This window comes from Aethalodelphis obliquidens, unplaced genomic scaffold, assembly GCF_003676395.1.
Source record: "Aethalodelphis obliquidens isolate GAN/ISIS:26980383/991018 unplaced genomic scaffold, ASM367639v1 scaffold44, whole genome shotgun sequence".
In the NCBI taxonomy this organism is placed as follows: Eukaryota; Metazoa; Chordata; class Mammalia; order Artiodactyla; family Delphinidae; genus Aethalodelphis; species Aethalodelphis obliquidens.
The window spans coordinates 7,775,549-7,799,505 of NW_020837988.1; the positions used below are offsets into that span (position 1 = coordinate 7,775,549).

The 23,957-nt window shown below is 45.8% G+C and overlaps 1 protein-coding gene across 3 annotated transcripts in view; it reads right to left on the bottom strand.

Moving 5' to 3' along the window:
• PRPSAP1 (phosphoribosyl pyrophosphate synthetase associated protein 1) overlaps positions 1-22,631 on the bottom strand; it is a 31,471-nt gene extending 8,840 nt beyond the window's left edge. Inside the window, exons 1-7 of one of the 3 annotated variants that reach the window (XM_027080779.1) lie at positions 22,373-22,631; positions 19,232-19,284; positions 16,648-16,714; positions 3,779-3,951; positions 2,103-2,218; positions 1,580-1,635; positions 718-863 (exon numbers count right to left, since the gene is read on the bottom strand). In XM_027080779.1, coding sequence (XP_026936580.1) covers positions 718-863; positions 1,580-1,635; positions 2,103-2,218; positions 3,779-3,951; positions 16,648-16,714; positions 19,232-19,284; positions 22,373-22,491 — 730 coding nt within the window. In that variant the 5' untranslated portion in view covers positions 22,492-22,631. Of the gene's footprint in view, positions 1-717; positions 864-1,579; positions 1,636-2,102; positions 2,219-3,778; positions 3,952-16,647; positions 16,715-19,231; positions 19,285-21,625; positions 21,671-21,937 lie in introns of those variants that run through there. The other 2 variants (XM_027080778.1, XM_027080780.1) reach the window with 2 other exon arrangements.
• Between the last annotated feature and the right edge of the window lie 1,326 nt (positions 22,632-23,957).

Consider the following 23,957-nt stretch of genomic DNA (forward strand, 5'->3'; position numbering starts at 1 on the left):
GGATTAAAAATAAATTAGTCCAGTATCAGGTCAAAGGGCTACATCACTAAATTAAGTGCTGAAGTTACCTGATCACCAAAGCCTGATATGTGATCAATGGTTGCTATCATCCATCTTACCAAAATAAAAAAGCTTAAGATTTCACACCACTACACATATATCTTTTTTACTAAAGCTAAAATTATTTCACTCCTTGAACGCCAAGTGCTGCCCAGATATGCTCAACTGTCCTTACCTAGTCTACAAAAGCGTGTAACAAAATCTTTGACAAAAGGCAAAATCAGGGCTTCCCTGGTGGCGCAGTGGTTGAGAATCTGCCTGCCAATGCAGGGGACACGGGTTCGAGCCCTGGTCTGGGAAGATCCCACATGCCACGGAGCAACTGGGCCCGTGAGCCACAACTACTGAGCCTGCGCGTCTGGAGCCTGTGCTCCGCAACAAGAGAGGCCGCGACAGTGAGAGGCCTGCGCACCGCGATGAAGAGTGGCCCCCGCTCACCGCAACTACAGAAAGCCCTTGCACAGAAACGAAGACCCAACACAGCCAAAAAATAAAAAAATAAAAAATAAAAAATAAAAAGGCAAAATCAACATAATACCATTCAGTTATTTAAAAATACCACAACAGCATCTACATAGGTATTAACTCCTAGGCATTCATACTATTCAAAACTTTCTTCCATTTACAAATAGAATAAAACCACAGAACTGATCTTACATGGCAATTCCAGCCCAGGGTGGACAGTCGCGTTCTTAACCATAGGGGGAGAATGACGGCCGTCATCCATGTCCAGCTCTGCACACTGAGCCTCCCCGTGGATCACAGCTAAACCCAGACGCAGCCTCTCTGCGTACGACTGGGCCCTAAGAGGAAGATAACGGGAAAGGGTGAGGTTCATGGGAAGGAAAACCCAAGCGCTGCTTTTTCATCACTTTGTTAACCACAGAATGAAAATATCACTTAACCTTTTATGGATATGCAAAGGAATTACTTCTACAAATCAGGAAGTGCGGCCCAGGCCGGAATGTAAATGCCTCAAGAGGCACTCGAGATGGGATGTGGGCTGGTATCTGATTCTAGATCATTTTGGTTCTACCCTTTGTCCAACAGTCTCACGCTCATCTTCAGGGCTTTTCTGGTTTGTTTTGGTTTTTTCCCCTATTTTTTGGCTGCGCCTCAAGGCATGCTGGATCTTAGTTCCCCAACCAGGAATCGAACCCGTGCCCCCTGCAGTGGAAGCGTGGTGTCTTAACCACTGGACTGCCATGGAAGTCCCTCATCTTCAGAAGAACTCTGTTCAAAAAGGTCTCAAAAACCACTGTCTCAAAGGCGCCCACAGTCTTCCTGTTTTCCTTTTCCTGAGAACTTGAAGGAAGAACTTCATTTTCTCCCAGGGGAAAAATGAGTAACTCCGAGAAATGCTCGTGTTGTTTGGAAACTAGAGGTAAAGCTGTGGTTTGGGGTATGACAATGATTTGGAGGAAAGCTGGAGCTGATGAGTTTTCACAAGCCGTATTAAGACAGACCTCGGATTCTGAAACACCCAAAAGGGATGTGCATAAATGTCTGGCTTATTTACCTTTTTGCAGCATCAGGAGACTTAGCTACGATGACTGCATTCCTATAATTTGGAATCTAGATTTGGAGGAAAAATAAGAAAATACTGAAAAGGTATCAAAAAAATAACACCTGGGTGCTGGCAATACATTTTTTTCCTCCTATAACAATGACCCACACTAGCAAACAAACAAGCTAGAATTTCATTCACTCATTTTAACATTTTTTAACCCTTATCAATTAGCATCATTGCCAAAGTCTGCTACATGAAGAAGATAAAAAATAATGAATTCCCCAAACCTTCATTTTAGGAAATATAAGCAAATTGCTAAAAATACTTAGAAGGAAATCCATTTTTAATTTCTTTAAAAAATACTATCCTCTGTGCCTAAATGCTGACCTTATCTGACTGCCTCAGGCATTAAGACTTAAGGGAGAGATCATTTGATCATTGGATGTGCCTTTCAATACTGAAATCTGGTACCAGAGAAGAACTACATAGGGTCTCCTTTGAGGACAATGGGGTATTTATTGATGCTCCTCACTTCTTCCTGGATATACTGAAGCAGGAAAGGTGAGGCTCTAAGGTTGTCCACAGGAAAGCTGAAAAAGCCTTGTATTTCCTTTTGATGAAGATCCATAGTGATAATGTGAGTTAAACCTGAAATTTTAAAACAAAAAATTACAAAGTTCACCCCTACAAGTTAACGGCTACAGTGGACACAAACTAGAAGCCCAATGCCTCTTTCCTAAAGGAAGACTGAAGGCAGGGGGGTACTGGGAACAAGCATGTTTGTTATAGACCTTATTTGCAATCTTAACAAAACTTAATGAACTAAAGACAATGTTAAACCTAAAGTAAAGGAGCCTATAACCTTCCACATGGATTAAAACACTATAAAAAATAGTGCTCTCCCTCTACTATAATCATCAGCTTAGGCCTGAACACTGGGAAAAGAAAAATCAGGTAGAAGCAAAAATATAAACATGGGGCTTCCCTGGTGGCGCAGTGGTTAAGAGTCCGCCTGCCGATGCAGGGGACGCAGGTTCGTGCCCCGGTCCGGGAGGATCCCACGTGCCGCGGAGCGGCTGGGCCCATGAGCCATGGCCGCTGAGCCTGCGTGTCTGGAGCCTGTGCTCCGCAACCGGAGAGGCCACAACAGTGAGAGGCCCGCGTACCGCAAAAAAAAAAAAAAAAAAAAAAAAAAAAATATATATATACATACATATATATATAAACGTGGAATTAAATACTGGAGCAAAAATAGATGTAAAAAACAGGCCTTGGTTAAAGAACCTAGGAAGAAATGTTAAAGGACTGTGGATTACGGCAGAAGGAATAGGAAAGCAAAAGCGAAGTAATATATATACTAGAAGGAAAGAAATCCACAGACACAATGATAAGAGTTTGGAAACGTGTATATGTCCGAAGAGAATGGGTCAAGTACAGAAAAACAATGAAAACACACTCTTATAATCAACAGTGCTAAGCAAAAAAAAGGTACACATATAAGTACATGGCAAATGGCCAAGGTCACTGAAAATTTTCCAGAGCGAAGAAGCAGAATTACTTGTTCTTTCCAAAAACATTACACATTTTTATAGAGAATGGAATTCAAATGTGTTTCTCAGGACTCAGATATATATTTGAGTTTTTAAATAAACGTGCGGCAAATACAATCCCATTAATTGTAAAGGGCTATTCCATTTGATTTGGAGGCCAAAAAGTACGTCACCACTACACAAACACACAATGAAAACGATCTGCTATACAGACAATCGGGGAGGGGGGAAAAAAGAGTATATAAGCTGAAGAAGTAGGAAAGGAAAAATCCAGTTTTACTATTATGTATATCAATAGAATTTAGCTAAGGTTTAAATAAATCTAGACCTGAAACTCAAAAGATCACATCCGAATGCCAAGATCGCCATCTGAAGTTTCGATGATGATAAGATGAAATGGAAAAGAAGGTGGAATGAGGAAAAAGTCCAAGATGAGAGAAGTAAGCCCTGAAGCAGACAAGGTCACTCTGAAGGAGGACAAAGAGAACAGAAAAAGAAATGACACCTAAGCTCACACAGCCCTAAGCAGAACTATGCAAAAGGAAGCAACACTTAGAGCAAACAGGTCCCCAACCAGCTACCTGCGCTATGGACTAATCTGGCACGGGGGACAGTCCCAAGCACCGGCGCGGGGTCCCAGGGCGCTGGCCACACTCACCGGCTTTCGCCAGCATGGACGCCAGGAGCTTGCATACGATGGAGCCCCTCTTCCGCATCTTGCTCTGCTTGCTGTAGGGGAAGTAGGGGATGACGCCGATAATATTCCTGGCACACGCGGTCTTCAGTGCATAAGCCATGATCAGTAACTCCATCACGGCTGTATTCACGTCTCTGAAACACATGAGGTTTGCACTTTGGGATTAATCTCATTTATTAACCCCTGGCAAAGATCTCAACCTCAGCAATCTGACCTGGGCTGCCAAGAATGACGTGACGTGGATCCTCACGCTAGCTTACGACGGCACTTCCTGAAGAGAGGAGAAAGCTCATTGACTCCTCTTTATAGCCGTCTGAGTCCCGGTTTGCATGTGAGGTTACTTAAGTTCACACAAGGTTATCCACTTTCACCTGTGCCTGGATCTTCTGTCAGTGACACGGTCACCGGAGTGGCAGGTGAATCAAGCAGTGACTGCTGACGACCAGAGTGAACCCACACCTGCTGGCACCACCCCTGGGATCTGAACTCGGGCCAGAGTGCTAGCACCTCGCCTTCCTGGGAACACCAAGGGAAACCCACCTGCCCTTGTATTTAGCTGCCGTAACCATAAAGAATTTGGTCTCGGGCTTCCCTGGTGGCGCAGTGGTTGAGAATCTGCCTGACAATGCAGGGGACACGGGTTCGAACCCTGGTCTGGGAAGATCCCACATGCCGCGGAGCAACTAGGCCCGTGAGCCACAACTACTGAGCCTGCGCATCTGGAGCCTGTGCTCCACAACAAGAGAGGCCGTGATAATGAGAGGCCTGCGCACCGCGATGAAGAGTGGCCCCCATTTGCCGCAACTAGGGAAAGCCCTCGCACAGAAACGAAGACCCAACACAGTCATAAATAAATAAATAATTAATTAAAAAAAAAAAAAAAAAAAAAAGAATTTGGTCTCTTTTTTTTCTTTTGGGAGTGGGGAGAAGGGTGAGGGGTGGGGAGATTTTGGAACTTAATTTCCAAATACCTCCCCCATCCCTTCTTTCCTTGAGATACATAGATTCCTAACAAAGATTACCCAGATAGACAAGAAAATATGAATCTGAAAGGTATTCAAAGGAAAGGCTATTTCCAAATTTTAACGAATGCTGACTGCTAACCCTTTGCCAAGGCTGATCAAGCAAAAAGTGGGGACTTCCCTGGTGGTGCAGTGGTTAAGAATCCACCTGCCTATGCAGGGGACACGGGTTCGAGCCCTGGTCCGCGAAGATCCCACATGCCGTGGAGCAACTAAGCCTGTGCACCACAACTACTGAGCCTATGCTCTAGAGCCCGCAAGCCACAACTATGGAGCCCGAGTGCCACAACTACTGAAGCCCGTGCGCCTAGATCCCGTGCTCTGCAACAGAGAAGCCACTGCAATGAGAAGCCCATGCACTGCAATGAAGAGTAGCCCCCACTCACCGCAACTAGAGAAAGCCCGCGCGCAGCAATGAAGACCCAACACAGCCAAAAATAAAATAAATAAATTTACTGAAAAAAAAAAAAAAAAAAGCATAAGGTGGCCTCTGCCCTTAAAGTTAAGGGTCTTGAAATCCTTCCGGATGACTTCCAAAGCTCTACCCTCTCTCTCTAGCCTCCTCATACTCCTCTTTGGATTATCCAAGTGTCTTCAAACAGCCTCTCTTTTGCGTCAGGAGTGTATCTCCCTTGCCTTCACCAGATAAAGAAGATCATTTCCCACGTCCTAGCTCCCACCCAAGTGAGGAGTAGGCTCTTCAGATTATGCGGTTTCTGAATTATCTGATCTGCAGCAAAATGGAAAGCCTGCCATCAACATAGCAGAGACTTAATAAATGCTTGTTGAATAAGTGGTGGAATGAAATACTCATCACGAAATGCTTTTTAGCTTGAAGGACAGTCAGGCCATTTTCCCCCCAGTCTCTTCCAGTTTATGTTTACACCTGTGCCCCTGGAGTGAGCGATGCAAAGGACATCCTTTCACTCTGACAATGTTTTCCACACCCACGTTCAACTGGTGGAACTTCCAACCTCTCCTTTGTAGTTTGGATTTTTCACAACTATTTCAAGATTCTGTCATAAGTTTCTATGTTTGTTTCTCCCACAGGGTAGGCAGAGTTGATTCTGGGCTCAACTTCAAGGTGCAGTTGTCAACCTAGACATGCCTTTTGCATTGCTGACAGGTGATGTTACTTTCCAGCTGCCATTTCCTTCCTCTGAAATAAAGTGGTACATTCTTCTCCTTCGTGCTCCCAAATTAATAATGTCCCAAGTCTGCCATCAAAAGGTAAGAGGACACAGGACCTTTTGGTATAATCAGGAGAAAACACTTATCAAGGGCTTCCCTGGTGGTGCAGTGGTTAAGAATCCGCCTGCCGTTGCAGGGGACACGGGTTCGAGCCCTGGTCCGGGAAGATCCCACATGCCGCGGAGCAACTAAGCCCACAACAGCCCCCGTGCACCACAACTACTGAGCCTGTGCTCTAGAGCCCGCGAGCCACAGCTACTGAGTCCGCGAGCCTAGAGCCCATGCTCTGCAACAAGAGAAGCCACTGCAACGAGAAGTCCGAGCACCGCAATGAAGAGCAGCCCCTGCTTCCTGTATCTAGAGAAAGTGTGCACGCAGCGACGAAAACCCAACACAGCCAAAAATAAAAATAAATAAAATAAATTTTTTTAAAAACCACTTATCGAACACCTCCAAGGTACTTAGGAATTCATAATATTTGGTCGATTTTCAGCACTTTTCAACAGTTTTCATCCTGGGTCATCAATTCAACAAATATTTATTGAGCACCTTGCACCAGGCACTGTGTTAGGTGTGTCAGGCGGGGAGATAACAGGGTAAGCAAGGCTGACCTCATTTTGGGGGAAGGCCAGAGACGCCCCCGGGATCACCCTTGTAATCATCTGTCCCAAGGAGCACAGCTAACTCACCTAAGAATGTTCCCCTTCCCAAACACTTATCCTTCGTTCCAGAGGGGAGAGCCTCCCTTCCCACAACGGATCATCGACATTGATGCCTTGTGGGCTCTGGTGGCTGAGCTGGAAGCCCGCACAGTACTCAGAGGACAGAATATAGTAACTCAGGAGTCCGTATCTAAACAACAGGCATCACATACACCGCAGCAAAAGCCTCTTCCATATACAGACTGCCCGTCAACGTTAGAAATAAAATTAGAGCTTTCTTAACCTTCCACTTGTGTGATGCAATGCGTGGCATTATAAAAGCCCCACCGGACCTGGTGGTTCCTCACACCAGATCCCAATGCCAACAATAACTGTGGAAGTTAATTAAACAGATCCTGGAAGAGGATCTATCTGGGTCATGGGTTTCCAGCTGGCTCTGTGATAGCATTTATAAGACAACCACACAACACGAGGTTTGGGTAGCACACAAGGGAAGGCCAGATGGTAAGACATGAATGTAACAAGAGGAACAGTTTTGGAGGAGCCTTGATTTCAGAGTAACTTTCTTTCCGCTAATGACTAATTTCTCTCCTGAGGTTTTTATTTTTTACTTTTTCCTCTTCCTAATGCCCTGTGCCAAGGGAGTCAACATTCTCTAGGCTAAGGAAAGCCTCCCCGCCCCACCCCTTATTGGTCAGGACGGCAACAAAAGGGCCTTTGTCACAACGGCTTTACCCATTCACTGAGGGACACTGGACAAACTGGATACCAAGCAGTTACTCTGCGGGCCAGCAGGGCGAAGAGAAATTGGCTGGCAGCCTCTGCTTTGTTTATCTGTTCCCTAAGACTGTTCCAAGTACATCCTGGCTAGTGCCTGCAGTCTTTGTATCTAAGTAGGACAATCTTAACTGTTTACCAACTATTTTTCTCTGGCCTAAGACTATCACATCTTATATTAAACTCAGCCCTGACTGCTCTCTCATTTTCGATAGACGAAAACGAGAGTTAAAGAAACAGACATGGTCTATACGTATCAATTAAAATTGCAAAGACAGACCAACACCACAGATGCAAGTACTGAGAACAGGTCATTTGCCCCGTCCCCACCTCCAACAATGAATTCCCTGCAGCAAATCAGCTGTAATGTTCTTTTAATGCCTCTTCTTATGTTACATCACCATACCAGAACCTGTAACATAAAACATGAAATTGTCCTTCAAAAAACACTTTGTGAGCTTCATATCTATTATACTTAGTTCCAATGCTCAGTACATTTTGAAACTCCTTGAGTACCACCCTGTGATATTGTGATTTCTAATAAGAAATATGTATTTGGTTCCCATTTCGGGCACCAAGCTCCCTTCTAAAACCTTTGGAATTTCCTCAGCCTCGAGAGGAATGAAGTTGTCTTTAGTTACGTTAAGGAGGTGACTTCTGGACTGCACCTAAAGGAGGGGACTGGTTGCCAGGGAGACAAACCACAGGATTAGAGGGGTTGAACTTTCAGTCCCATCCCAATGACCTCTGGAGGTTGAAACAATCGCCTAAGGCTAACCATATCATCAATCATACCTATGTAATGAAGCCTCAGTAAAAAGCCAAACGGAGGGGGTTCAGAGAGCTTCCAGGTTGGAGACCGTGTAGAGACTGGGGAGAGTGGCGTGAAAGCTCCGTGTCCCTTCCTGCATACCTTGCCCTACACATCGCTTGCATCCGGCCCTTCCTGAGATACATCCAGAAGGTGAATTCCAAAGAAATTCTGAACAACGGCAGCACCAGATAAAGGTCTATATCTTATCTCAGGACATCGGCTCTAAAGGCGACCGAACTCATTTCAACGTCTAAGCTTTGTTCTGTTTGTCTAAGATCAGCCTTATTACTTTAGGTAACATCCTCTCCTCCTCAATAGAAAAATCTGTAAGATACATTCCTTCCCCTTGTGCACAGGGATGTTCCCTGACATTCCAGTAAACAAAGGATGCTGCCTGCCATCCCAGTTCCACCAGGATCAAGCCACTTGCCACTGCAGTCGCCCACTGAAGGCAAGCCCCGAGGGGAATTCAGGATGGAGGAAAATAAGCAGCACTGTGTGCTTGGGATACCTGCCCTACATAGAAAGATGCATATCTAAGGAGTAATTTCAGTGACCCCAGATCCTTGCATCTTCCCAAGTACAGAAAAGCACTAAAATCATTAACTTGAGATGTCTGTTCTTTGTGAGCAGCAGTAATCTTGTGATGTTCCGCTACATGGTTTTTTTCCAGCAAAAACCTCATATACATCCTGGCTCCTCCCTTACCTCTTTGGAGCAGTTTCTCAGAGCCATCTGAGGGGCTGGCTCCGGGCTACAGTCCTCAGTAAGGTCCCCGAATAAAACTTAACCTGCAACTTTTAGGTTGTGTGTTTCGCTTCAACTGACAATCTATAGAACCATTTATAGCAGAGAGTACTAAAAAACTAAATTCCCTGCTAAATTAACTAAATTTAGTTGTCACTAAAATATTCTGTAGTCGGCAATAAAACAGTCTATTGTGACAAACCCAATAACCCTTTTTTTTTTCCAATAACCCTTTTTATGGGATACATACACACAGACTTCTCTTTGTCCTTTCTCCAAATTTTTCCTCTCCAATCCCCATCTTCCTAAGAGATACAGGAACCACAAGGTGAGGATGTTTTTGCTTTGATACCACCAAACTGAACCACAGGTGAAACAGAAGGGAAGGGGGCAGGGCACAACTGTTAAAAGCATGACATAGCCTGAGGATATGACAGAAACTGATTAGAACAAAATGGGTCCAAGATGGCGGACAAGTCAACTTCCACTAGACCTTGAGCCTCAGTATACGCTCACTGTAACACATCAGCAAGCTAAATGACACACCCACAGGCGCCAGGACAGTTCCAAGACCCACCATAAGGATCAAAAAGTGGGCGGTGGCCCTATTCCTGGAAATCCCCGCCCCTTCCTGAAATAGCTGGAATACTCCTCCCACTCATTAGCCTATGAAATGACCCACCCCTATAACACCCGACAACCCCACATCCTGGTGCCTTTCTCACCTTCTGAGATGGCCCACACTCTGTCTATGGAGTGTGTTTCTCTCTAAATAAATCCACTTCTTACCTATCACTTTGTCTCTCACTGAATTCTTTCTGTGATGAGACATCAAGAACCTGAACTTCGGGGGCTTCCCTGGTGGCGCAGTGGTTGAGAGCCTGCCTGCCAGTGCAGGGGACACAGGTTCAAGCCCTGGTCTGGGAAGATCCCACATGCTGCAGAGCAACTGGGCCCGTTGAGCCACAATTACTGAGCCTGCACGTCTGGAGCCTGTGCTCCGCAACAAGAGAGGCCACCATAATGAGAGGCCCGTGCACCGCGATGAAGAGTGGCCCCCACTTGCAGCAACTAGAGAAAGCCCTCGCACAGAAACGAAGACCCAACACAGCAGTCAATCAATCAATCAATATTTTTTTTAAAAAAAGAAACTGAACTTCATTAAGTCCTGAAACCAGGTGTGTGATCTCAGTTGGAAGACCATGGGTTTGGGCCGGGTTCGAGTCCCGGCACGTGGGTTCAAGTCCCAATCTGAGGTTTCACAAGGAAGACAATTATGGCTTTTCTCAATAATCTCAAAACAAGTACACGCAAGGGAACTGCACCATCTTCAGGACAGGGTTCTGGTTTCCAAAAGCACCATGTATATCTGTGCTGCTCCTTCAAAAGGAAACCTTTCCATATGGTAAGTGTGTAAAATTGCTGTCAAGGTTATTCTAGAAGATTCACTTTCTCTGCTGCAGCTCCACGGACTGCTCCCTACCTCTTCCTTTGTTCAAATTTTCGAGTATCCTAAGCACAAGTGGGAAAAAAAAAACTACAAACGTTTCCCAATTAGCCATTAACCAACTCATTTTTCCATGTTCATTTGTCCTTTCCCTGGAAAACACCTGCACAGTGTAAAGTTCCGTATGTATTACTGCCCCAGGATGACTCTAAACTGCATGTACTAAATATTTCTACTGCATTCTTGGTTACCGTGAGATATGGAAACCAAGAATTAGATAGAGCACAACTTCTTGTCACAAAGGAGTCTAACCACAAGCTGTCTCAAGATCCCAAGACAGGGCTGTTAATAGTGAGCGTTAAAAAAAAAAAAAGCGAGCGTTATTTTGCCGTGCCAATAGACTGTGAACTGATACTGTTTATGACGTGTTAAAGAGGTCTGAACTAAAAGTAGGGAGGGAGATGTAACAAAAAGGAAATTATGGATATAGCTGTCCCTCTACCCCACATGCATTAACAAGTGCACAAGGATACCCCAGTGTGGAAATCTGTGGTTAGAGGACATAAAAGGGGGTGATGACACCTGCCTCTGAGGGTGATGACTGGTGGAAGGGCTGATCCACCTGAAGCCCTTCAGCCTCACACACGTCACCAACTTCACACACCAGCCACGGCAAAGTCTGCTCTTACTATTATTATTGTATCTCTCCCCTACTTCCTGAATTCATAATGAAAGTAAAGGAATTAGAATACTCGATAGCCTCAGAGATGTACTATAAAAACACTTGGTCCTTGACATATACACACTACTACGTATAGAACAGATAATTAATAACCTACTGAATAGCACAGGGACCTACTCAATACTCTATGATGACCTATATGGGAATAGAATCTAAAAAAAAGTGGATATATGTGTATGTAAAACGGACTCACTTTGCTATACAGCAAAAACTAACACAACATTGTAAATCAACTACCCTCCAATATAAAAAAAAATTTTTAATTCGGTCTTGCTAAGTCAATCCTATGATTAAGAAATTGATTGGAAAAGATTATACTTTCACAAAGGCATCAAAGCCTCGACCATCCCAGCTCATCATGAAAATGAAGACTGGTCAACGCCCTGGCTCTCCAACAGCCGGCCGGCCGTCAGCTGTCTACACACAGCAGGAAGGCAGCTCATCAAGTCCTCGGTCACTAACGGCATCCAGGACTATCTGACACAATGGGGTCCCTGACGTGACAAGGTCATAACCTCTTAGTTCCTCCCCCAACTCAGGGATGATCCCTGATTACACGGAACAGAATAAAGCTACCAAGAGCACAGCTGCTCACATGCTAGCACACAACTGACCACGACCCACTTAACTCTTGTCCTAGAGATGAGTTCAAAGTCAGAGCTCAGATTCCAGGTTGAGGTGCAGACCTGTGAATTAAGGCGAAGATTCCTTAAAGATAAACAATTCCTGACCGGACACACCTTCTTTTGCTGCCATAAATTCAGTTAGGGTAGAGTAAAGAGACTTCACTGACCACCACTGCCTCTGGACTCAGACCCCCGTATTTCCTGGAGGATGAGTGACAAAGGTGGCCCGTCTATGGCTACAAAGGTCGAGGTTCTGTTCTCTCTCCCTCAGTAAACTAGTAAAAGGCTCTCAGTAGTCTAAGGAGGCCAGGTCAAGGATCTAGGCTCACCTGCAGCTCTGTCCTATACCCTAAGGAACTTAAGAATTCAGAGGTAAAAAAAAAAAAAAGTGGTGACAATGCAACCTTACTATTCACCACCAACAAAAACCGGGATAAGCACAGAAGGCCAGGCAGCAGCCAAAGGGAGTGTCAAAGCTCTCTGACTACACGTTCTAGGGCTACGCAAGCCCCGCAGGCTTTCCCCTCATTCCTGAGGTGCAGTGTCAAACAAGAGCATGGGGCGAAAAGATTCCCGTCACCAGGAGACAAACAGTACAAAACCAAAATTGCTGGAGGAAACATCAATTAGTAGATCCTCCATGGAGGGCAAGATGCAATTATCTATCGATGCCACAAAGATTTCAAGTGTCTATCAATGCGGCCACATCTATCAATACGACAAAATGCATGGATCCTCACACCCAGCAATCGCGTTTCTCGGAATCATCGTACAGACACACCCCAAACACGGGCAATGTGACGCACATACAGGATGTTCTGCAGTTGGCAAGCGCAAGACTAGAGACACAGCCTGTGCGACAGGCTGAACAAGCTTCGGTGTGTCCACAGAACACAGGATGACGCCACAGAAGACAAGATGGGAACACAGCTCCACTGAATCCCACCATAACGAAATACGGCAAACCTAAACTGAGGGTCATTCGACAAAATAAACTGGCCGAAGTGTCGTCTTCAAAAGTGACAGAGTTTTGAAAGCCAAGGAAAGACCGAGGGATGGTTCCAGACTGTCCAGAAGACACGACACAGACAACCAAGTGCTACCTGAGCCTCGACTGGCTCCTTGTGCCAGGAAGAGGCCTGGGGGACAGCAGATGACACGGGGATGGGGTCTGAGGCTTAGGTGGTGACAACACAGAGGTCTCAGTATCCTGATTCTGACGGTGGCACTGTGGCTGTACAAGAGAAAGCCCTTGTTTGTAGGAACTACACGCTGAAGTGTTTGCGGTGGGGAGGCACCAGGCTGGCAACGCTGTCTAAAGTGGCCGCACGGCACAGGCTCGTTTTCTGGAAGTTTGTGATTGTTTCAAAATTAGAATCTTTTAAAGATAAGGTAACTCTTTCTGTATTGATACAGTACAATGCTTTATTTTTAAAAGTTCAGCAAAGTGTATTAGTTTTTCTGTTTGTTTTTTTTTACTGCATGTTAAGTGTATTGACTAACGGATCTAAAAGAAAATATTTACAAGTGGATGAAGCATTTCAGGATTAAGTACATCTAGGCAAAGAAGACCTCAGTGTAGGAAAAATTTTTGACTCAGGAAATATTTTAAAATAATTATATTTTTTCAGTGATTATGATGTAGTCAAATCTACGAATTTCATATTTAAAAAATGTTAACATAATTGACGTGGCTACAGGTATGGTTATTTTCTAACTGTCTTTTTCTTCTGGGACGAGGAATCATTTCTGAGTAAACTTTAGGTAGATATTAGAATCATTGCTAACTTATCAATTGAGAGTATCTTACATGCTTTCTTTTATTTTTTTTTTTGAATTTTTGAATTTTATTTTTTTTATACAGTACGTTCTTATTAGGTATCCATTTTATACATATTAGCGTATACGTGTCAATCCCAATCTCCCAAGTCATCCCACCCGCCCCCCTGCCCGCCACTTTCCCCCCTTGGTGTCCATACGTTTGTTCTCTACGTCTGTGTCTCAGTTTCTGCCCTGCAAACCGGTTCATCTGTACCATTTTTCTAGGTTCCTTTTTTTTTTTTTTTTTTTTGGCAGCACCACTAGGCCTGTGGGATCTCAGTTCCCTGACCGGGGACAGAACCCTGCAGTGGAGGCACGGAGTCCTAATCACTGGGCCGCCAGGGAATTCCCTGTTAGACTCCTTCTATGTAAAAATTAAGAAAAACATATAAGCAACTGCTTGGGCACACAGAGTCTCTGAAAAGAAAGCTTAAGAACCTGATAGCACTTGCCGTATCCAGGGAGGGAAGCAGGGTGGCTGATGGCAGAGGCAGGGCTCATCATACGCCCTTTTGAAACTTGAACCATGCAGATAAATTAAAATTACTTTTATTTTGGTTTTGAGGATCACGTGAATTATGGAACCTAAATTCGTAGGCACATTATCAAATAAAGAGGAACAAACAGGTATTCAGTTATCTCAGAGGGCTGGGGAATTTTTATTTTCCGATACACATTTCTACACTGCCTGTGTTTGCAGAGATGAACATTATTCTTCATGATCAGAAAAAGTATTAAAATACTTAGTATCTACCAGTTACCAGTGTACAGGGAACTCTGTTATATCTGGGTTCAGATTACTCACTCCGTGACCCCGTGGTCCTCAGTTTCCTTCAGACCCAGTTTCCTCAATCCCTTCACAGGGGGCTGTAAGGAAAAACAGTTTTTCCCTTCTCTGTACAACACTGAATACTTCTGGTCACCAAATGTGTGGGGATTTTCCCACACGTAATTCTCGGAATCTCAGGACACCAGCTGGGCATCCTACAATTCAACTCAATGCTGACACTCTCTGCCTGGACAAAGCATCAGATCCCACAGGTTAAGGGCCCAGTAAGACTGCCCCTTCCTCACTTCAGACATGGGCAAGCCCAGGCTGTCACCTGTGCTTCTGACCAATCCGCTATAAATCAGAGGTTCCCATGACCCACTCCTCAGCTCCGATTAATTTGCTAGAGCAAAGTAAAGAGAAAAAAGAAAAAGGCAAAAAAAACCTCAAGGACTTCCCTGGCAGTCCAGTGGTTAAGACTCCGTGCTTCCACCGCAGAGGGCACAGGTTCTATCCCCAGTTGGGGAACTAAGATCCCGCATACCTCGTGGCATAGCCAATAAATAAAACTCAGAAAAACAGTTTTCTCACTAGATTACCAGGTTACTATCAAGGATGTAACTCAGGAACAGCCAGATGGGGGAGGTGCACAGGGCGAAGTATAGGGCAAGGGGTGCAGAGCTTCCACGCCCTTTCTGGGTGTACCACCCCCTAGCACCTCCACGTCTTCACCAACCCAGAAGCTCTCCAAACCCAGTCCTTTCTGTTTTTTATGGAGGCTTCATTATACAGGCACAACTGATCAAATCATTGGCCACTGGCGACTGATTCAACTTCCAGCCCCTCTCCCCTCCCCAGAGGTCAGGGGGGCTGGGCTGAAAGTACCAACCCTCTAATCACAAGGTTGGTTACCCTGGCAACCAGCCCCCATCCTGTGTTTACCCAGGGGCTTTCCAAAAATCACCTCACTCACGTAACTCAGGTGTAACTGAAAGGGGCTTGTTCTGAATAACGAAAGATACCTTTACTGCTCTTATCACTTAGGATATTCCAAGGGTTTTAGGAGCTCTGTGCCAGGAAAGGAAGACCAGATACATATTTCTTATAAATCACAGTATCACGGTGGCCAACAAGAGCTGCCATGTAGGACTGACCCATAAGGATTAAAAATGATACGTGTAAAGCGTCCACACCCTGCTGGCAGCCAGTGCCGTGTTTATTACTAACACGTCTCAGGAATCTAAACCGATCAAGACGTGAAGGTCTAGATTTTTCAAAGACACTCACTATTGACCCCATTCCCAGTGAGGAGCTGAGAGGAGATAACCCCACAGGGAAGTTCATGCTCAGGTATGCCAGGATTCCCCCAGGGCCAGTCCTCCCACACTGAGGGAAGGAATGGTAGATGGTATCTGTGATAGACGGGCTAGAGATGGGTCATTGTGCAAAATAAAACCCACCATTTAACAACAACAAAGGCTTTCCAGGAGAGCTGAGCGGACAGACACTGGCCTAGGTTCCTGCAAAAATGGAGGTAGAATATTTTTGTCCTTGAGGAGTTTAAAGCTTGGAGAAGATGATCAAATAAACAATAACAGGGGCTTCCCTGGTGGCACAGTGGTTGAGAATCCGCCTGCCAATGCAGGGGACACGGGTTCGAACCCTGGTCCAGGAAGATCCCACATGCCGCGGAGCAACTAAGCCCGTGCGCCACAACTACTGAGCCTGCGCTCTAGAGCCCATGAGCCACAACTACTGAACCCACATGTCACAACTACTGAAGCCCACGCACCTAGAGCCCGTGCTCCACAAAAGAAGCCACCACAATGAGAAGCCCGCGCACCGCAACAAAGAGTAGCCCCTGCTCGCCACAACTACAGAAAGCCCGCATGCAGCAACGAAGACCCAACACAGCCAATAAATAAATAAATAAAGTAAACAATAACAGTTAAGTATAGTGTGCCAAGCATGGCAGGAATTCCAAAAGACTATATATATACATATATGTATAGAGACACACACACACACACACATACATAGACCCACACACATATATGTGTACACGTATATATAGTATTTTGGAAAGCATTTAATGTGCAAACACATTTATAATTTAAAGAAAATGGAACTGTTGTTCATATGAAAAGATAATAAGTTACATCACTAAGATTTTTAGAGGAAGAGAGATAAGTAAAGTAGTGCTGACTCTTACCTGGGTATTGTCTGTATAATGAAAATATCTTGGCCACGAACAGATTCTTTTATTTCAACTCTTGTTTCTGAAAAATAAAAATGTTCTGCAGTTTGAAGAAAAGCTCCTCGTGGTGCAATAATTAGGCAGCAATCGGAGGGAGTAAAGGTGAGTCTAAACCAATGCTTTGCTTAGCGCACCAAAATAAATTCTTAAGAGACCTCGGGATGGCACGTACTTACGTAAAAAACAGTCAAGCTAAGGGGAGAATAAGCCAAAAATAGGCTAGAAGGCAAAAGCCACAAACAAGTGTACGTAAAATCTCAGGGTCCAGAAAGGAACATCCGTCACTGAATGAACACAAGATGCTTAGGGAAAAGTACGCAGCGCATAAAGAGGCCGAAAGTTAATATCCTTATTATTCTTTCAACAAAGGCCGATGCCTCCTCTGTTCCAGGCCCTGAGCTGGGGTCCCAAAGTGGGGGACCTGGACCAAGGGGACAAAGACTGACTCAGGAGAGACAGTGCAATGCCAAAGGCTGGCAAACCCTCCAGGCCAATGTGCAGGAGAAAGACCAGCCATGATAAAAGAGAAAGAGGGCTGGGAACGATGGCCTCGCTGCAGACTGGAACATACGGTGAGGAAAGGAGTACGGAACGTGCAAAGATGTGGGGCTGCCACCGTGCGCTCGGAAACACAGTGAGAGAGGAGAAAGAGACAGAGAGGAGGTCAGGGAGCTGACCAGGACCACACCACGCAGGAGTCTGGATTTTATTCCAAGGGGTGACAGCAGAGCCACTGGAGGACTCGTGTGATCACTGGCTACTGTGTGAGGACAACGGTGGCAAAGCAAGAAGGGCTGCTTGCGGGGAGCCACTCCAGTTGCTTCTGAAGCAGTCCAGGCAAGCGACAGACGGCGGGCTGGACCAGAGCAGCTGCAGTGGAGGTAGTGAGAGGCAGGCAGGCTTCAGATGGATTCTTGAATCAGAGCGCACAAGACGTGCTGACGGACGTGGTGAAGGACGAAGCAGGTGAGATGGGCAGAACTCGGAACCCAAAGGGCCCCACGTGATTGCTAAGGAGACTGGACCATGGCCTATACAATTTTAAACGGTAGTAAGTAAAAAATGTGTGCATTTTGGAAATATCCTGATGGAAGTGAGTAGAACAGACTAGAGAGGCTGAAAATGGAGGTAAGACGACCCGTTAAGAAGCTACTTTGACAGCATGAGAGAGAGCTAGGAGGCCTGGAACACGGATGGAAGGATGGAGAAAAAGGTCTTCCCTAAACCACCCTCTTTTCCTGCAGCGCTTCATCTATGAGAAACCCAAATGCCATCACAATGAAGGAAATTCATTACCGTTAAATAGGCTATCTCACCTATCTGCGCTCATCTTCAGGTGTTTAAATACCGGCATCTCCTGACTTGTCCTGGCAGGGAAATTTCTCAAGTCACCAAGTTAAAAGTTGTGAGTGCGGAAGCTGGATGAAGGGCTGCTGGGGGTTAATTATAACACACGTGTAACTTATACACACCCCGGGAACATGTGCTTTCCATTACTACCCATTAAACTATCTTTCCCTCTTCCAATACTTTGCTGTATTATATAGCTCCCCAAACATCAATTTTGTCTGAACTATCTCCTGTTAAGCTAGTGATACCATAGACAGTTATACCCTGGAAAGAGAAAAGCAAGTACAAAAATATGAATCCAAGGCCTTCAACTTTGCAAAAATAATTCCAAATTGTTTTTATACGAACTTGTCTTCGCAATGAGTGATGACATTATACGCTGGAACCCACCGGGGTGGGGGGTGGGGGGGTTTTTGATGCTGCTGCATTCCTGGGACACTGGCTAGAAACAAGTGCCTTTAAGCAATATCATTTAATGTTCCAGCTCTTCCCAGAAACCCAGGCGGCGGCAAAAACGGGTGACCAACCCAGGGTGAGGGTCAACAAGACTTGAGAGAAAAAAATGAGAGATAAAACTAACTCAAGGAAGTTTTTTAAATAAGTCATTACTATCTAGTACTGATTGCACTTAATGCCATTTGATGGCCTAATGAAACAGATAAATGTAAAAAGTACTTATCAAATACAGCACAATATGGAAGAAAAAACTTACTCTCTACATCGCTCCTTTTTCTCGTTCTAAAATGACAGGATATTTGCATTATCTTGGAACAGGAGGAAAGGAGACTTTTAAGGAAGAGCAAAGAAGTCAAGATTTAGAGGGACGAACGGCATGCCCTCTGTCCCAACTGTTAAAACAGAAACATGGGGCTTCCCTGGTGGCTCAGTGGTTGAGGGTCCGCCTGCCGATGCAGGGGATGCGGGTTCGTGTCCCGGTCTGGGAAGATCCCACATGCCGCGGAGCGGCTGGGCCCGTGAGCCATGGCCGCTGAGCCTGCGCATCCGGAGCCTGCGCCCCACAGCGGGAGAGGCCACAGCAGTGAGAGGCCCGCGTACCAGAAAAAAAAAAAGAAAAAGAAAAAACGCATTTCTGTGTTACACATGATTAACATTCGCCTTTTAAAAACATGCCAGCCGATTAAACAGAGTTTAGAGAACAAAGGATGTTTAACAAATAAGTTTAACTTACCTCCATTGGTCTCTTGATAAACCACAGACTTCCCCAATTCAGCACCAAGACGCCTAAAGGAGGGGGAGGGGGAGGCAATTAAGAACGCTCTTTTCAAAAAACTCCAGTTCACAGGCATGTGTTTAACAAAAAGACTACAATAACTACACCAGCATTCTTTTACAAAAAAAAAAAAAAAAATTTAGAAAATTTAATTCATTAAGAACTAAAACCTGCTGTCATTCCACAGGCAGCTTCCAGTGCTCACCAATCTGTAACACACTGCTTTACTGGGAAGAGCCCACAATCAAAGTTTAGTGTCTAGTTCCGTTGTTTTTTTGAATAACAATTGTCTTGGAACATCAATACCCAACAAATACGTGGTTACTAGCAATAATTCCAAAACACACAAGCCCAAGGTAAATGCCTCAATTGTCAGAAGCGTTGCAGACTTCAGTGCCATTAACCAAATGCGAGTGCATTTGCACCAAGTGTGAATCGTGTCTGGATCCTGATTAGAACAAACCACGTGTAAAAGCCCATTTGGGGGACAACCTAGGAAATATGAACAAGGACTAGATACTAGATATTAAGGAATTAATGGTAGGTTTTTGTTTTCAGTTATCAGTTAGCATTACCATTTTTATGAGTGAAATGATATAAGGGTGGAATCTGTTTAAAAACACTCCAACCAAGTGTACAACAGAATATTATTCAGCCTTAAAAAGGAATGAAATTCTGGTACACGCTACAATACGGATGAACCTTGAAAAAATGATTCTAAGTCAAATGAGTCAGACACAAAAATACAAATACTGCATGATTCCATTTATAGGAAGTACCTAGAACAGGCACATTCACAGTCACACAAAGCAGAACAGAGGTCACCAGGGTCTGGGAGTAGAGGGGGAATGGAGAGTTAGTGCTTAAAGGGTACGGCGTTTCTGTCTGAAACGATTAAAAGATCTGGAAATGAATAGTGATAATCACACAACACTGAATGTACTTAATGTCAGTGAATTGCACACTTAAAACTTAAAACTTAAAACTTTTCTGGAACAAACTTTTCAAGAACCAAATATAAAAACAAAAAAGCAAAACCAGGGCTTCCCTGGTGGCGCAGTGGTTGGGAGTCCTCCTGCCAATGCAGGGGACACGGGTTCGAGCCCCGGTCCGGGAGGATCCCACATGCCGCAGAGCGGCTGGGCCCCTAAGCCTGCGCCTGTGCTCCACGGCGGGAGAGGCCACAACAGTGAGAGGCCCGCATACCGCAAAAAAAAGAAAAAAAAAAAAAAAAGAAAAACCATTGACTATTTAAATCTGCCCTCCTCCCTCTGCTTTCTCTTACCAAGGTCACTGTGGTAAATATGACCCAAGATAAACAAACACTAGCTTTATATTTAAAATCAGTATTTTAGTTGGCCTCAAAAAGAAAGACAAATAATCAGAGGTTAGAAATAGAAACTAGGTAGTAGATTGCAAAAGGACTGTTTGGGGTTTTTTTTACGCTCTTCTAATCTCATTCAAAACTCTAACTGAAAAGAACATAGGCATTACTGAGAAAATATGACAAAAGTTTCCCCTTTCTTCTACAATTTCATCTAGAATTTTAAAATATCTTCATGCCATTAATTATCAACTCTGAAAAACCCACAGAACTCTAATGTAAGTTGTTTAAAATGTGAAAATGACTTTAAAAGTTAAAAGACAAGCTTATTTATTTTATAACAAGTTTATTTGCAAAGGGCTCAAAAGGCTCTTCCTTTACACTAGGGTTCTGGGATTCTTCACAAGAGCCAACTAGAAAAGAGGCCATTTAGTAAACATGTATTATTCAGAGGGCCACTATGAGCCTCTGCTCTGCTAGATGCTCGATCTACATTATTTTGTTCGTACTCACAATGTTCCGTCCAACAGACGGAATTATCCCTATTTTACCAATGAAGTTCAGGAAAATCAAGTCTCTTGCCCAGGGCAAGGCTGACAAGGCCTTCAGACCCCAAAGGCCACTTGAGGCCAGAGGCTTCCTTAGGTGAAAAAGACAAAAAAAGGCAAAGACTTAGCCTGATCGAATCTAACTGACTTACAAAATACGGTTAGTCCATGGTTTCTATCACCAACTCCGACAAATCTGCTCTCCTAGGGTTGCCCTGTTCTCCCTGCCCTCCCCTACACCTCTACTTCTGTCGGTGCACCTTGCGTCTTCCACCGGCAAGGCCCTCCGGCCGCCCCCACCTACTGCACCCGCCCCGTCCGTCCCCAGTGTTGTAACTACGTGCGGGCCTCCGTCTCCTCGGGGAGACTTGGGAATGGCAATGACCAGCTTCAGAGGTCAACCCCAACCGTGGGAAAGGGAGCCAAACCCAGAGCCCCTCTCTCCAAGGCGCGCTAATCCAGCGATTACAGAATCCTCACCACCGCCTAGGAGGTGGGAGTGGGGAGCCGAAAGCAGGGCGAGCGGTCCAAGGACCCGGAGGTGGGGAGAAGCCAGCAAGAGTCAGACGAACGCTTTTCAGCTGAAGAACTGGGGGTGGGGGGGTGATCCTCTGTCACCTCCAAGGGTTTGTCCAGACCTGAAACGGCAGGATTCTGCGACTCCCTCCCCCAGGGGCAGGACGATGGGGTCAAATTACCCCTCGCCCGGGTCGGGGGACGTGGAGGCGAAGAGGAACAAGGACCGTCTCCCGGGAGGGGCCCCTCGGGACATCCCCGGCTCCCGCCCCTTACTCGGTGATGCGCTTGGCCAGCTCGGTGCAGGCAGCCGTGGAGTTGGCCGAGAAGACTCGGTAGCCGGTGCGGGCGGCGTTCATGGCCGGGCGGGCGGCGGGGCAGGCTCGCGGGGCGCGGAAAGCGGAGGACACGGAGAGCGGGGGCAGCAGCAGCAGCTTCTTGGGCATCGTCCGGCCCAGGGGCGCAGTTACAGCCGGCCCGCGGCGGGGCTGCACGGGGGAGCGGTAGGCCCGCGTAGGGAAGGAACCGAGAAACCCGGCACAGGAGGGAAGAGGTCAGAGACCCCCACCCTCCTCGTACAAAAGGCTACCAAGGGCTCTGGAGCAACCAGAGCTCGCTGCGACCTGCGCCGCAGCCACCTCAAAGCCAGAGACGACGGCACCGCCCCCTCCGGGAATCGAAAAGGCGCGGCTAGAGCACCCGCACAGTCACCATCTCAGATGAGGGCAGGGCGGTGGGCAACTCTCTACAAGCTTGTTTTCCGAGGGAAGCAGCACGGATTCACTCCGCCGCCTGATCTTGTCGCTCCACGGGAGTTCTTTTGCTCTCATCTTCTTGGGTGGTGCAGCCTGACTTGGTAGTGGTGCCAGCCTTTCCAACTTTTCCGCCAGGATCCAAAATGTCAGCCTCCGAGGTGGCTGACGATCTAGCTCTGCGCCTCCATGATAACACAGCGCTAGAGCCCTGCGAGGCGCATGCGCCGCGCTAGGCTGGGATCGCTTTGAAAAGTGGAGGGCGGGGTTATTTCCGGGTGGTTGCCTGGGATACTAAAATGCCCAAAAGGTGGTGTACTCCTGAACCTGATCTTTATTCCCCAAACTCCAAACTTGCATCTGCGCGTAAGGCAAGGCTCTCTGAACGAGTCAAGGCGCTCCTGCCAGTCTTTGCTCTCAATCAGAAAAGCCTTTATTCCTCCCCTTCCATGTGCTCCAGTCCCTTAAAGACCCACTCACGTCACATCTGCTCCACTGAGTCTTTCTAGATACTTCAGCCACAGTAAGCCGCCCTCGCCCGCTGGGCGGTACCGTGCGTGGCACCATGTATAGTTGCTTCTCTTTTTATTTGGCTTTGTGAACATCTGTCTTCCCGACTAGGATGTAAGTCCTCCTAGGGCAAGATCGTATGTCACTTAGTTCTTCGTGTTTGCCAGTGTCCAGGGCAGTGAGATGGGTTCCAGAGGTACGCAATCAATACCTGTTGAATGAGGTCCAAGAAGAAAGTAAAGGGCAGGGAAGCATTTGAGTCACTAGTTATCAGTTGCCTCAGGATTGGGGAGGGAAGCTGATCTCCTGCTTCTCCATCTTCTGAGGACTCTGCCTGTTGTGACATTGGGCCTGAGGGAGCAATTGATTGTGACTCTCGTGTCACGAAGCCTCCGAAGCCTGCAGCTTCAGGATTTGGAAACTGAACTGCCCCAGGGCCTGTAGCAGCCTGACCCACATTCCAGCTGGCTCTCCAGAATTACTGATGCACCCACCCCCTCTCTCCTAGAGCAGGTGAAAGAGAAAAAGAAAGAAAAGAAAGAAGGAAAGGGAAAAAGCAAATGGGCTATGGGGTAAATAGCTTAGACCAAATTATTTACCTGCACACAAGTTCAGCCGATGGACCCAGCCATAAGCCACGTTACCTTCTAAAACTAAAGGAAACCACTTCCCTTCACATTTTCCATATAGATATATTTTTTCCATATATATATCCTACAGAACCCCTCAAACCTTAATATACCCCAAACTAAACCCATCTTCATTTTCTCAGTTCTCTCCAAACCGCACCTGCTCCTCTATTCCTTCTGAGTAAACATAACGTGAGGTTCCCAGTCAGTAAGTCTCAGGAGAATCCTTGACTCTTTCCTTTCTCTCGCTTTCTACATCTACCCATTTATCCATCTATTAACATTTACTGAGCATCTACTGTTTGCCAGGCCCTTTTTAGCTGTTTGGGATACTTTAGAGGAAAAATAAAAAGACAAAAATTCCTACCCTGGACAGGTACACCTAGCAGGGGGGAGAGCAATGTT